Source organism: Triplophysa dalaica, chromosome 13, assembly GCF_015846415.1.
Source record: "Triplophysa dalaica isolate WHDGS20190420 chromosome 13, ASM1584641v1, whole genome shotgun sequence".
Classification (NCBI taxonomy): domain Eukaryota; kingdom Metazoa; phylum Chordata; class Actinopteri; order Cypriniformes; family Nemacheilidae; genus Triplophysa; species Triplophysa dalaica.
This window is the reverse complement of record NC_079554.1, coordinates 1,172,291-1,185,632: the sequence shown is the minus strand read 5'-3', so window position 1 is coordinate 1,185,632 and position 13,342 is coordinate 1,172,291. Positions and strand designations below refer to the sequence as shown.

General features: G+C 39.3%; 1 protein-coding gene across 1 annotated transcript in view; it reads right to left on the bottom strand.

The window, feature by feature from the left end:
* slc16a10 (solute carrier family 16 member 10) overlaps positions 1-8,744 on the bottom strand; it is a 33,769-nt gene extending 25,025 nt beyond the window's left edge. The window contains exon 1 of the mRNA XM_056763932.1: positions 8,326-8,744. Within this exon, the coding sequence (XP_056619910.1) occupies positions 8,326-8,602 (277 nt within the window). The 5' untranslated portion in view covers positions 8,603-8,744. The remainder of the gene's footprint in view (positions 1-8,325) is intronic.
* Between the last annotated feature and the right edge of the window lie 4,598 nt (positions 8,745-13,342).

Genomic DNA, 13,342 nt, shown 5'->3' with positions numbered 1-13,342 from the left:
AATTATTTATACAAATTATTTGCATTTCTGCAGCTGTCGTGCATTTCCCATATTTCAGCCACAGCGTGTGAGGTTTACTGTTTCATCATACAACCGCAGATAAATCAGTGGACTCATTAAAGTGTTTGCAATGCACACAATCAAAAGATTAACAGATTTCAACAACGCCAGCTATGCAAACACTGAAAGAAGAAGAATCGTCCAACTATTACCAACACTTGTCCAACTCAACCACATCTGACCAACACTACAAAAGTTCAGGGAGAAAATACACTCAAAAGTGCTTCAAAAGGTTCTTCGATGCCATAAAATAACCTTTTGGTTCCATAAAGAACCTTCAACATCTGAAAACCCTTTTCTGAAAAGGTTCTTATAGGCAACTAAAAAGTAAGAAAGATTAGGGTTGGGCAAATTGGCACATCGTGGCCATCGTGGGATGCGCAGACAGGCGTCTTAGTTATAAAGTCAGGTGGGTCTGCGCAATTTTGCGCACTCTTTATACAGCGCAAGCTCAACAGTTATAAAGTCAGGTCAGTCTGTACAGCGTGAGCTTGAACGCCCCTTAGCCTTGTTCATATTTGTTCACCCAGTATTTTTCAGCACAGAGCAGCGAGAATCAAATGATGAAAGTGAAACATTTGTTGGAATCTGTCAGCCATCGGCAATGGACGATAGCATCGTCTATCGGCCCAACCCTAAGAAAGATATGGTTCTTCACAGAACCTTTGGCTGAATGGTTCTTTGTGGAACCACAAATGGTTCTTCTATGGCATCACTGTGAAGAATCTTTTAAGCATCTTTTTTAGAGTGTACTGCACTATACAACAGTATTTACTAAAGTGAATTTCACTATACTGTAGAACAGGGGTTTTCAAACTGAGGTCCGAGGACCCCCAGGGGGCCTCCAGAAGGATGCAAGGGGTAGGAAAAAAGTGATTAAAGTCCACAGTGTTTATCTGCTTTTTTTGCTATAGTTTCCAGAATTGTTTATATATGAATCTTGCTAGTGAGTTTTCAAAGTTAAATTGTTGCGAACTATTTAGGTTTAGAAACAATGTGTTGTCTTTATAATATTCTATTTACTATTAATCCAACTAATTTTTTTGTTTCTTTCATAAAGTTTGAAAACCCTGCTGTAGAATACTATAGCAATTGTAAATAGCTCACTGCGATATTCTGTATGCTGTAGTTTTACGGGATTTTACGGTAGTCTTTCTGACAAATTGTAAAAATGTTAAATTACAGTAATAGATTGCAAATTTGTAAGTTGGGTGTAAATCAACAACATTTTTTTTTTTCTGGTGCCTCAGCTTCCACAATATTACCGTTTCAGTGTAGTAAATTGATCAACTGTTCGAAATAATGTAGTTCACTTTAAAATTGACTACAGTAAGGTTCAAAAACACTACAGTATCTAGAACGTTTACAAAAATTGAATATGGTAAATACATTAGTATTCAGTATTGTTATGTGGGAAAACAGCAGGTTAAAACACCAGACAACAACGCATCTGACATCACTTTTGATAGTTCATATTTAAAACATCTCACACCACCAGACAAGTTTAAACATGTTGATTAAACTTCCTGTGACAACAGTGAAACAGTGATAAAAGCACAACATGATTCAACTAAACACAAATCTTTCCACTTACAACTCCTCCAACAGTACAATTGCAGTTCAAAACCTTCAGGAGGCAAACATCTGTCAAGAATAAAACAGAATTCAGAGCCACCAGCGGGAAACACATTTATGAGCCGGATTCATCCTCGGTCATAACGCATCACGCTGGCTCTTAATGTGCTGCTTCACATCTGAGAGATTGACATAAAACGTTCAGGCCCTCAGGTGTTTCTGAAGATCTGGAGATCAGAGCTAGAGACTCCACAAAACACAAGGCTTCCTCCATAATTCTGGCCCAGCTTTCCTCATGATGACTTTGCAAAATTTCCTAAAGCATCTGTTGTCGGCCTGCGGTATGATGATGGAGGATCGGAGCGGCACATGGAGGACATTAGGGATCATTTCAGCTCTGGAGGGTTTGCCATGGACTGCTTGTAAAGACACAAGCGATATCGGAAATCCTCAAACAGCATTCAAACATCAGCAGGTCAACTAGAAGAGCATCACTTGAGCTGTTATCCATGTGAGCACACAATTAAATCTCTCCATGACTGTTTTATTATTTTCATTGTCATCAGAGCCATTGAAGAGAGAGTTGTGTCAACTTTGTTGACTCCAATGGAATGGTTCGTAGAGGCTCTCAATAATTCCCTGAAGTTGGTAGTTACGCATGGATCTGCTACTAAACAGACCAACTGAGGTAAACTTTTAACCCATTTAAAGACAAAAGCCATTTGTGACCCTGGACAACAAAACCAGTCGTAAGTCGCACGGGTATATTTCTGACAAAAGACGAAAATACATTGTTAGGGTCAAAATCATCAATTTTTATTTTATGTCAAAAATCTTTAGTATATTAAGTAAAGATCATGTTCCATGAAGATATTTTGTAAATTTCCTACCCTAAATATATCAAAACTTTATTTTTGTAAGTCGATCCCTTAATATCGCGAACAAAAAATGGTCAGAAACATGCCTACAAACTTAACTCGCTGCTGTCCGCTCTATGAAAACTACCCATTCAAGTTTGGTATCTATGTAAAGTTAAGAGATTGCGCTTTCAAGTTAATCTACTCTCTTCTATGTCATTACAAGGGTAAGCCAATAGAGAGTGTTAAAACAAACCTGTTTCCTCTTAGCAACGGCCTGCTATAGCGTCTCACGTGCGCAGCGTACACAATCCGTCATGATCAAGCTTCAAAACATGGATTCTGATGGAAGCGCGTTTGCTCAATCTAAACGCTAATGACAGCAATAATTTAACGAACCTAGTAAATGATTGTTTCGCAAATCATTGGGAAGATAATACAGAATGTCCAGAGACCGGCTTGACATAAGAGGATGCCCCGGAAGACGACGAATTCAATCAATGTTTAGATCGCTTCGACTCCGTGACATGAAGGAATACAAAGTGTTCACTGCGGACTCAGAATTCAACCCGCTTGAGTGGGAAAATTCTTCAAAGTTCAGGTCAGTTAGTCACAAACGTTCTTAAATGCCTTCTTTACAAAGTAGTGGTTTTCATGAGTTGTTTATGTCAAAGTTATGCCAATTTTGCTCTGACAAAATGTAAACAAAACATCATCTTAGCATGTAGATCTGCCTCTGTTAATGATGATTAGTTGCCAGCTCAAGTGTAAAATTGTTCCTGGAGAATTATTTTTATGAAATTTTGTGTGTATTAAGTTTAAGCTGTGGTAAATCAATGGTGTAAGTTTCATTTATTTCCCATCATTAATAATATGCGTTGCTAAGGACTACTTCTGGAAAACTTTAAAGGCGATTTTCTCAATATTTTGATTTTTTCCACTCTCAGATTCCAGAATTTTAAATGGTTATATCTCGGCCAAATAGTGTCCTATCATAACAAACTATATATCAATAGAACGTGTATTTAGTCAGCTTTCATGTGGTGTATAAATCTCAATTTTGAAAAATTTACCCATAAGACTGGTTTTGTCGTCCAGGGTCACATTTAATGAATAAAAAAATTAAAGAAATAAAGCATTTAAAGAGAAAACATAGCTTCTTGGAACTATCTGAAGGCTCCATGAATCACATGATGCTCTAACGTTTCTCTCTCGATGGCTCTGACTGTCATATGCTACACTGTGGAGGACCAGAAATGACTTAAGTATAATTCAAAAAAGAAATACAAAATACTTTATATAATTATTTACGGATTTATTTATAGATGTGTTTATTTATTTATTTCTGAATTTAATTATTCTAGTAATTTCTCATCCTCCATACTAAACACCCAACAGTCGTCATAGTGATAATACCCAATCTATCTGGTAAATATATTAAATATTACATGTCAATAAATGTGTTGAAGATACACAGAATGTTGTAAATATGGAATATTATTGAACATTAATATTTAATGTTTCGGCAATTTCACTCTCCATTTGTCAGCGCGAAACGTATATATGGGAAAGGTTTGTTTTTTGAAAAAACAGATACTAAAGACAAAATCCAATCATTTGCAAGAAAACAGTCATGACAAAGAGTGAAAGTATGATCTCTTTCATCACATCATGTGTTCATGTGTGCACACTCGGTCTAAATGTAACTTTGTTTTTGCACTAAAATTTAAAAGTGTTTTAATTGGAGGCAAAAAAAACAAATAACTAAGTAAAAAAAGTGGTAAAATAGACAGTTTCAGCAGCAACAACATAAACAAATGTTATGTTGTCCAAACTTAACGTCTGGTAGACCTCCGCAAAGAATCTATAACTGTATCAATTAAGCTTCATGCTTCAACACAATGAATATACAATAAAATATTATACGTTACATATCACACAGAGCGGCAGTTTGAATGAAAGCGTCTATATAGCATCATTAGTTTGGACAGAAATTGAGATTTAGGTAAATCAACCAGCACTATAATAAACATGAAAGTAATTTCCCAAAACCATGACTTCTGAACAACAAAAGCTGGAATTTGCAATTTTCCATCTGCTGAAATATCGCCATGAGTTTCTCAGACAGACACAGATGTCTCCTGAATGTTTACAAAACATCATAATCAAAACAGCAGACAGAAGACAACCATGTCACCAGATAATGCACCTCAATAATCCACCTTGCAGACGTAAAACACGTCAAACCAATTTATGACGAAATTGCGAGAAACTCATAGAAACAAACCATAAATAACATGATGAATGTTTTATTTTTCACAATTTATTGTGACAACAACAAATCCAAACACTTAGATTCATCTGAATTCATCTGAATTCATGTCAAAACCGTGACATGTCTCCAGCTCTGAGAGATCCATCCTGTTTTCCCAGCACCCGCTGCAGTTATAGGGTGATGATGCCATTTTGGATGCCGGAGCGATGTGATTGGTCCACGCTCCTCTGAGCTCACAGTTCCTGTGTTTATTTATTTAAATGCCAGCAACCTTCACCTAAACTTTGTGTCAACAGAGATCAAATGCTCTGTAGACTATTAACTAACCTGCGTGGGAGAGAGACACGTGTGTGCGTGTTAACTCCACCTGCTCTGTCACCCATAAGAACAAGGCCAGTGCACTGCACGACTGCAGGCTGTTGATCAATGTCAAAACTAAAAACAATATCATCAGTATAAAAAATAGACGAGTGAAAAGACAGATGGGGTTGTGTACAGTGTCAAGCGAACATCATACGATTTTTACAAATGTACAAAAAAAGATTTTCATCCATTAACTAATGTCAACTAATACAACCATTCTACAAAGTGTTGTTATGTTGTTTTCGCGCTGAGGTCCGGGACCCCCAGAGGGCCTTCATAAGGTTACACTACAGGATAAAGCAAAAGTTGTAAAAGTCTACTGAACATGATCATTGTTTCATTTCAAGTGTTTATAGTTTCTAGAGTTGTTTATATGTGAATCTTTCTAGTGAGTTTCTTCACACTCAGAGTGAAAGGTGCTAAATTCTGTTTGTGGTCTGATTTTGATCCCTCTCTTTGTACGATTTGAACTCTTTTTTGTATTTCATCTATCCATGTTTGATATATGTAATCTCGACTGGCTTTGTTGTCGTATAATTTAAAAATATATATATATATGTATAAAAAAGAAGAAAGTACCAACACAAACGTTTAAATTGAAAATGTCTCTTCGGGGTTATATACATCCAATAGATGCTTAGGTTTTGAAACAATATGTTTCAATATGTTGTCTTTATAATATCACATTTACTATTTATCTAACAAAGTTCCTCTCACATATAAAAATATAGATGATAGTCCCTCATTAGAGGTTCATCTTATTTGGGGGTCTTTGACATCATAAAGTTTATAAACCCCTCAACTAGATAACATCCTAACATACGTTCATAAAAGAGTTTAGAAATCATATTAATGTTAATGTATAAAGGTTCAAACTGAAAAAAAGAATCATTGAGGATTGACATAATGTAGTTGCTGTGGCAGAGCGGGAAGGGAGCAGGGCCGTATGTCTTATCTCCTTTTAAAACAAGTTTATCGTGACCGTGGGGAAATACGACGGTCGACCTCATGTCACTATCAAGAGTTGTGTTCTGCTGCATCTCACATGGCGTGTGGGTGTGCAAGTAGCAGATAAAAGCATACGAGAAGAACATCTCCAAACAGTGCAACACAACATCATCAGAAAAGAGCAACAGTAAAGTTTCACATTGTTAGTTTTTAATCTTTCTGTGTAAATCAAATGTTTCTTCACGGCTTGTTTGACGTCATTTGCTGAATGTGTGTGGATCATTTAGTAGACCATTGTGTTAGCAAAGGTCTTGGGTTTGATCCCAATGAACACACAAACTGATAAAAAGCACCTGCCGAAATGCTTCAATGTTAAACTGGAATATCAAAATGTTTCAAATGTCGTGGCGAACCTGTATGACTTTCTTTCTTCTGCAGAACACGAAAGTAGATATTTTGAAGAGTGTTAATAATCAAACAACACTGAACCCCGTTGACTTCCATTGTATGATGACATTTCTCAAAATATCTTCTTTTGTGTTCCACTAAACAAAGTGTCACAAACAGATTCACACATCTTAGATGAACTGTCCCTTTAAAAATATTTTGTTTTAGGGTTTCAGTGTGCTTTTCACAAATTTACATTAAGCATGTAAACAGACCTTGACTTTGTCCTGACCTATGACCTCTGCTGGCATCAGGCGAGTTGTTTCATGTGTGTGTGTGTGTGTGTGTGTGTGTGAGGGACGAGAGACAGCTGGACTGAACTACTACTGGTACAATCTTCACCGAGCGTTACGAAGGAAAAGATCTCTTTCCCTCAGTCATTGACGCTCATTTGATTGATAAAAACTCAAATGTATTCAAATGTTGATGACCATGAATCGCTCGCAGACGTGAGAATAATTACAATGACAGGAACCTTCACAGCTAAATTTAATCTATTGTTGTGCTGATGACTTTAACACATTTCTCCCTCACTGTGATGACCTGCATTAAAATCACCATGTTCAAACTTCACTCTCATGTCGACGCCAAGTGGTCCAGTGGACTGAGAGCCGACAAATTGTACAGCAACACTTCCGGCGACCCGAGTTCGAATACCAGCTTGTGGTCCTTTACCGGTTTCCGATTACCTCTCTCTCATCCCATAATTTCCTTTCTCACTTTCCACTGTGCTATCCATACAAACGAAACATGTCCTGTTCAGAAGTAGGAATCTTAAATAGTGAAACTTGTATCTTGTGAAGCCAAGCGTTGAGATGTTTTGCTCAATGGTTCTGATTTTATCTGGACACTATTATGACACTCCTGTGTCTAAGAGTGTGTAGCAATAGCTTTAAAGGGATAGTTCACCCAAAAATGTAAATTCTGTAATCATTTACTCACCCACAAACCTGTATGACTTTCTTTCTTCCGCAGCACACGAAAGATATTTTGAAGAAAGTTTCGAACAGTGCCTGCACCCTTTCACATCTATTGTATGGACACAAAACCAATGCAAGGAAATGGGGTCCAGTTATCAACATTCTTCTGCGGAAGAAAGTCAAACCGGTTTGAAATGACATGAGAGTGAGAAAATGGTGACAGAATTTTTATTTGGGGGTGAACTATCACTTTATAACGCAATGTTTGATGAAGGATTACGTGAGAAACACTTCAGAAAACATGTTTCTCCGACCGAGCATTATAAAGCGAATGTATGCATACGTCTCTTCAGATTGTATGTATAATCTTTAGCACAAAGGCCTGTTGTGACTTGTGTCGAGAAGTGAAACTTCAGAGACTTCTGTTTCTGTGTCATTATACATGCAAGAGCTTTTCCCTCAAAGCAAACCACAGTATTCTTGGGTACTCAGGCAAGTTTCATTGTATTGCAACTATTTTGTTTCTAACGGTACCTTAGTAACACTGTTTTATGGACAAAACAACAACGATCGACAGGTCCTTTTAACTCCTGAGGTTCATGAATTTGAAGGCGGGGCTAGTTGTCCCACTTCATTGGACAATTGTCATCTGTTCAAATGCAACATTCAATTGTTTTCTGAACAATAACTTGACAAAATGTGTTTTCTGGTATAGAAAGTTGTGTTACTAGTGTATACAGTGAGTATAAGTGTAACGAGCAGCCCCAGTCTTATTTTGCCACGTTTGATGATGATGATGATACAGTTACACTGCAGCTCGTGTACAGTAAGCAGTACAGTAACTGTTTCCACGCGCGTGCACGCGTCTGACGTAAGTTACCTGTTCTGAATCGGAGGTCCTCGTCGTCCTCGGAGCCGAACTCCTTGAGCAGATACACGAACAAAATTCCGAACGCGTTCTGGATCCCGAACACCGAGCCGTTGCACCACATAGCGGCCAGCATTACCACCCACCCCCAGCCGCCCTCCGGGGGCTCGAACTCCGCCGGTGTGGCTTTCTCCTCGCGCGGGGCACTTTTAACGTCCTCGTTCTCCTGCTTCGCCGCCGGCTCGCCCGCGTTCACCGGCGCGGTCGCGTCTGATTCGCCCTTGCTCATGCTGCTGATGTCTGATCAGTCCTGAGTCGATGCAGATGTGTGAGTGTAAATGTTCCTGTTGTTAAATCTTTAGTCAAACATTCCCCGCAGTGTGAGGGCTGAGCGGCACGCACGAGGTTTTACTGCACATCTGTTGCAATAACGTATAAATATAGCTCGAGCCGGAGGGGGCGGGGCTACGAGCCCATCACCCTCGAACCCCTCGAGAAAGTTGTGAAGCAAACCTCTCCACGTGTGAACTTTATCAGTATTATAACAACTGCAGATGAACAGGAACCACGGCTTTACTTCCGTAACCACAAATTGACTTTGGCCTCACTGCAGTAGACGTGTGAGATTTGTTGTAAAACTATGAAAATTACAAAATAATCGATCTGCCAAAAACTAGGTAAAGTACACTGACTACAATATTATTCTTTTTTGGTTAATTTTCGTACAGTTTTTCTTGATTACAACAATAACATAAATACATAATATGGATGACATTTAGTCAAACACCTCTTCGATTATACGCGTTTTTATCAATTTGTGACGTCACAGTTTTCGTCTGAAGCGCGTGGCGTGTGCGCCACCCACCAGGGAAAAAACTCTCTGCGAGTATTCTGAAGGGTCAGTTCATCCAAACATGAAAATGATCTTGTTCTGTAGTATACCCATTAATTATTTAACAAAAGCTGTATTAAAAATCTATACATTACCATTTTTACACACATAACTTCACATTTACGACTTGACAAGTAATTGAACTCAGATCTGTATGGAAGCAAATAAGAGACATAATGTTTTGAAATTTAACAGCCTATGAATTCTTGATTTTGAATTATTTTACTTTGGAAACCATGTATCTGAACTTATTTGTTTCGAATTTACCTCTATGAAATTTAAATATGAAAATTCTTGATTTCCAATTTAAAAACCTGAATTTAATGCTCACAAATTCAGATACAAAAAAAATCAACCTACAGAATTTCAGATAAAATACATTCAGATTGATCAAATTTGAATGCTCTTATTCAGATCTCAAATTTCAAGTTAATACTTTTCAAAGAAAACATATGTCTAATTCGACTGCTCAAATTCAGATCGAAAACTTCAAGTTAAATATTCACATGGTAACATCCGGGCTACCCAGGATAGGAAAAACAGTTGAGCCCAGAGCCCGTTTGCAAATGAACCGAATCATTGAACCGAACCAATGAACCGAACCAATGAACCGAACCGATTATAGGCCATTATCATTTCTTAGTATAACACAGATTTTAGACCGCCACTAGTCGCCATGTTAGCTCCCTGAATCGTAGTGCAGAGCGAAACGTGATTGGCTGAAGTTAGAACGTGGCCTATTGGACAACAAAAGCGGAAGTTAACCGATTGGCTTGCGTAGATAGTGGGCGGAGTCCACTTATTTGTGGATTGTGCGCACGATTTGACATTAGAAATGTTTCAAAATCCACAAATGCACAGAGAGCAATCCACAAATGTGCACACTGATCCACAAAAGTGTTCACTGATCCACAAATGCGTGCAGCGATTCACAAAAGTGTTCACTGATCCACAAAAGTGTTCACTGATCCACAAATGCGTGCAGCGATCCACAAATGTGTTCACTGATCCACAAATGTGCACACTGATCCACAAATGCGCACACTGATCCACAAATGTGTTCACTGATCCACAAATGCGTGCAGCGATCCACAAATGCGCACACTGATCCACAAATGCGTGCAGCGATCCACAAATGCGCACACTGATCCACAAATGTGTTCACTGATCCACAAATGCGTGCAGCGATCCACAAATGCGTGCACTGATCCACAAATGTGTTTACTGATCCACAAATGCGTGCAGCGATCCACAAATGCGCACACTGATCCACAAATGTGTTCACTGATCCACAAATGTGTTCACTGATCCACAAATGCGTGCAGCGATCCACAAATGCACACACTGATCCACAAATGTGTTCACTGATCCACAAATGCTTGCAGCGATCCACAAATGCGTGCAGCGATCCACAAATCCGCACACTGATCCACAAATGCGCACACTGATCCACAAATGCGCGCAGCGATCCACAAATGTGCACACTGATCCACAAATGTGTTCACTGATCCACAAATGCGTGCAGCGATCCTCAAATGCGCACACTGATCCACAAATGTGTTCACTGATCCACAAATGCGCACACTGATCCACAAATGTGTTCACTGATCCACAAATGCGCACACTGATCCACAAATGCGCACACTGATCCACAAATGTGTTCACTGATCCACAAATGCGCACACTGAAACACAAATGTGTTCACTGATCCACAAATGCGTGCAGCGATCCACAAATGCGCACACTGATGCACAAATGTGTTCACTGATCCACAAATGCGTGTAGCGATCCACAAATGCGTGCAGCGATCCACAAATGCGTGCAGCGATCCACAAATCCGCACACTGATCCACAAATGCGTGCAGCGATCCACAAATGCGTGCAGCGATCCACAAATGCGTGCAGCGATCCACAAATGCGCACACTGATCCACAAATGTGTTCACTGATCCACAAATGCGTGCAGCGATCCACAAATGCGCACACTGATCCACAAATGCGTGCAGCGATCCACAAATGCGTGCAGCGATCCACAAATGCGCACACTGATCCACAAATACATGCAGCGATCCACAAATGCGTGCAGCGATCCACAAATGCGCACACTGATCCACAAATGTGTTCACTGATCCACAAATGCGCACACTGATCCACAAATCTGTTTACTGATCCACAAATGTGTTCACTGATCCACAAATGTGTTCACTGATCCACAAATCTGTTTACTGATCCACAAATGTGTTCACTGATCCACAAATCTGTTTACTGATCCACAAATGTGTTCACTGATCCACAAATGTGTTCACTGATCCACAAATGTGTTCACTGATCCACAAATGTGTTCACTGATCCACAAATGCGCACACTGATCCACAAATGTGTTCACTGATCCACAAATGCGCACACTGATCCACAAATGCGCACACTGATCCACAAATGCGCACACTGATCCACAAATGTGTTCACTGATCCACAAATGCGCACACTGATCCACAAATGCGCACACTGATCCACAAATCTGTTTACTGATCCACAAATGCGCACACTGATCCACAAATGCGCACACTGATCCACAAATGCGCACACTGATCCACAAATGCGCACACTGATCCACAAATGCGCATACTGATCCACAAATGCGCACACTGATCCACAAATGCGCACACTGATCCACAAATGCGTTCACTGATCCACAAATGTGTTCACTGATCCACAAATGCGCACACTGATCCACAAATGCGTGCACTGATCCACAAATGCGCACACTGATCCACAAATGCGCACACTGATCCACAAATGCGCACACTGATCCACAAATGTGTTCACTGATCCACAAATGCGCACACTGATCCACAAATGTGTTCACTGATCCACAAATGCGCACACTGATCCACAAATGCGTGCAGAGATCCACAAATGTGTTCACTGATCCACAAATGCGTGCAGAGATCCACAAATGCGCACACTGATCCACAAATGCGTGCAGAGATCCACAAATGTGCGGAAAGCGATCCAAAAATGTGTAGAAGGCGATCTACAAATAAATATAATTAAAATACATTTGTAAATATTTTTCATTTGCAAATCTCAGTGTATTTATTTGTGAATTCCATTTATTTTTGTGGAACGTCTAACATGTATTTATGGTTCGCTTTTTGTGCATATGTGGATTTAAAAAACGTTTGTGAAATTGTCTATATTTATTTGCGAATCGTAGTTTATTTATACAGAATAATGAAACAATTATGATCCCATACATTAACAGTCTCTAAAATCTAAGTACACTTAAACTAATGCCAAATTTTGAGCCGGATCTCTAAAATTCTCAGCTGTTGTGCCTTTGTCACCTAGATAGGATTCTAGTCCTTTACTCACCTGAGCGGGGATTTGCAGTAACAAGGATGTAACGGGATACAATATAATTCTTATACTTAATACATAATATAAGAACGTGTTTATAAATTCAGAATACTGTGGAACAATTTCAAACATGACAATTTATTAGTCAGGGAAATGTTTCTTGCCAATTACAATTCAATTCAAGGATACGAAAACAATACATCAAATCCTCAAAGATACATATCTGACAGTAGAAAAAGATGCGATCAGAAAAAACACAGTGCGGTGTGTCTGAAGGCACCATGGGGTTCGTCATAGTAAGAATTCCCCTGAACATTTTGCCAGCTTCCCTTAAATACTCAGACCAGAATACCCTTCCTCCACACAACAACAATTTACATTGTAAAGGACTCTGTCCTGGATCTGATCAGGCCACAAATGGCCATTTGTACGAAGACAACCTGAACAGTGAGCGGAACATCTTTAAAGCCTCAAACCTCTGTTATGATCTGCCTACTGCTGTGTAAATGAGACCACTGTACCAATCGCACTGATATTCAAATGATACCAAATATGCATGTGAAGATTCTATTTAAGATATGGTATTTGTCAAATCCAGTTTATGGGTGAGCTTTGAATTGCTCTGAGTTCAGTTGGAGAGAGATGAGAGGGGGAGAAGAGAACGGATGTGAAGGTGTGAGTTTGGTAAACATCATTCATTGTGCTTTCTGAGATGGAGATGCAAACCCTGTGGGGAGTTCATTGTATTGGATGAAGTTCTGTGTTTCCCGGGATGTGG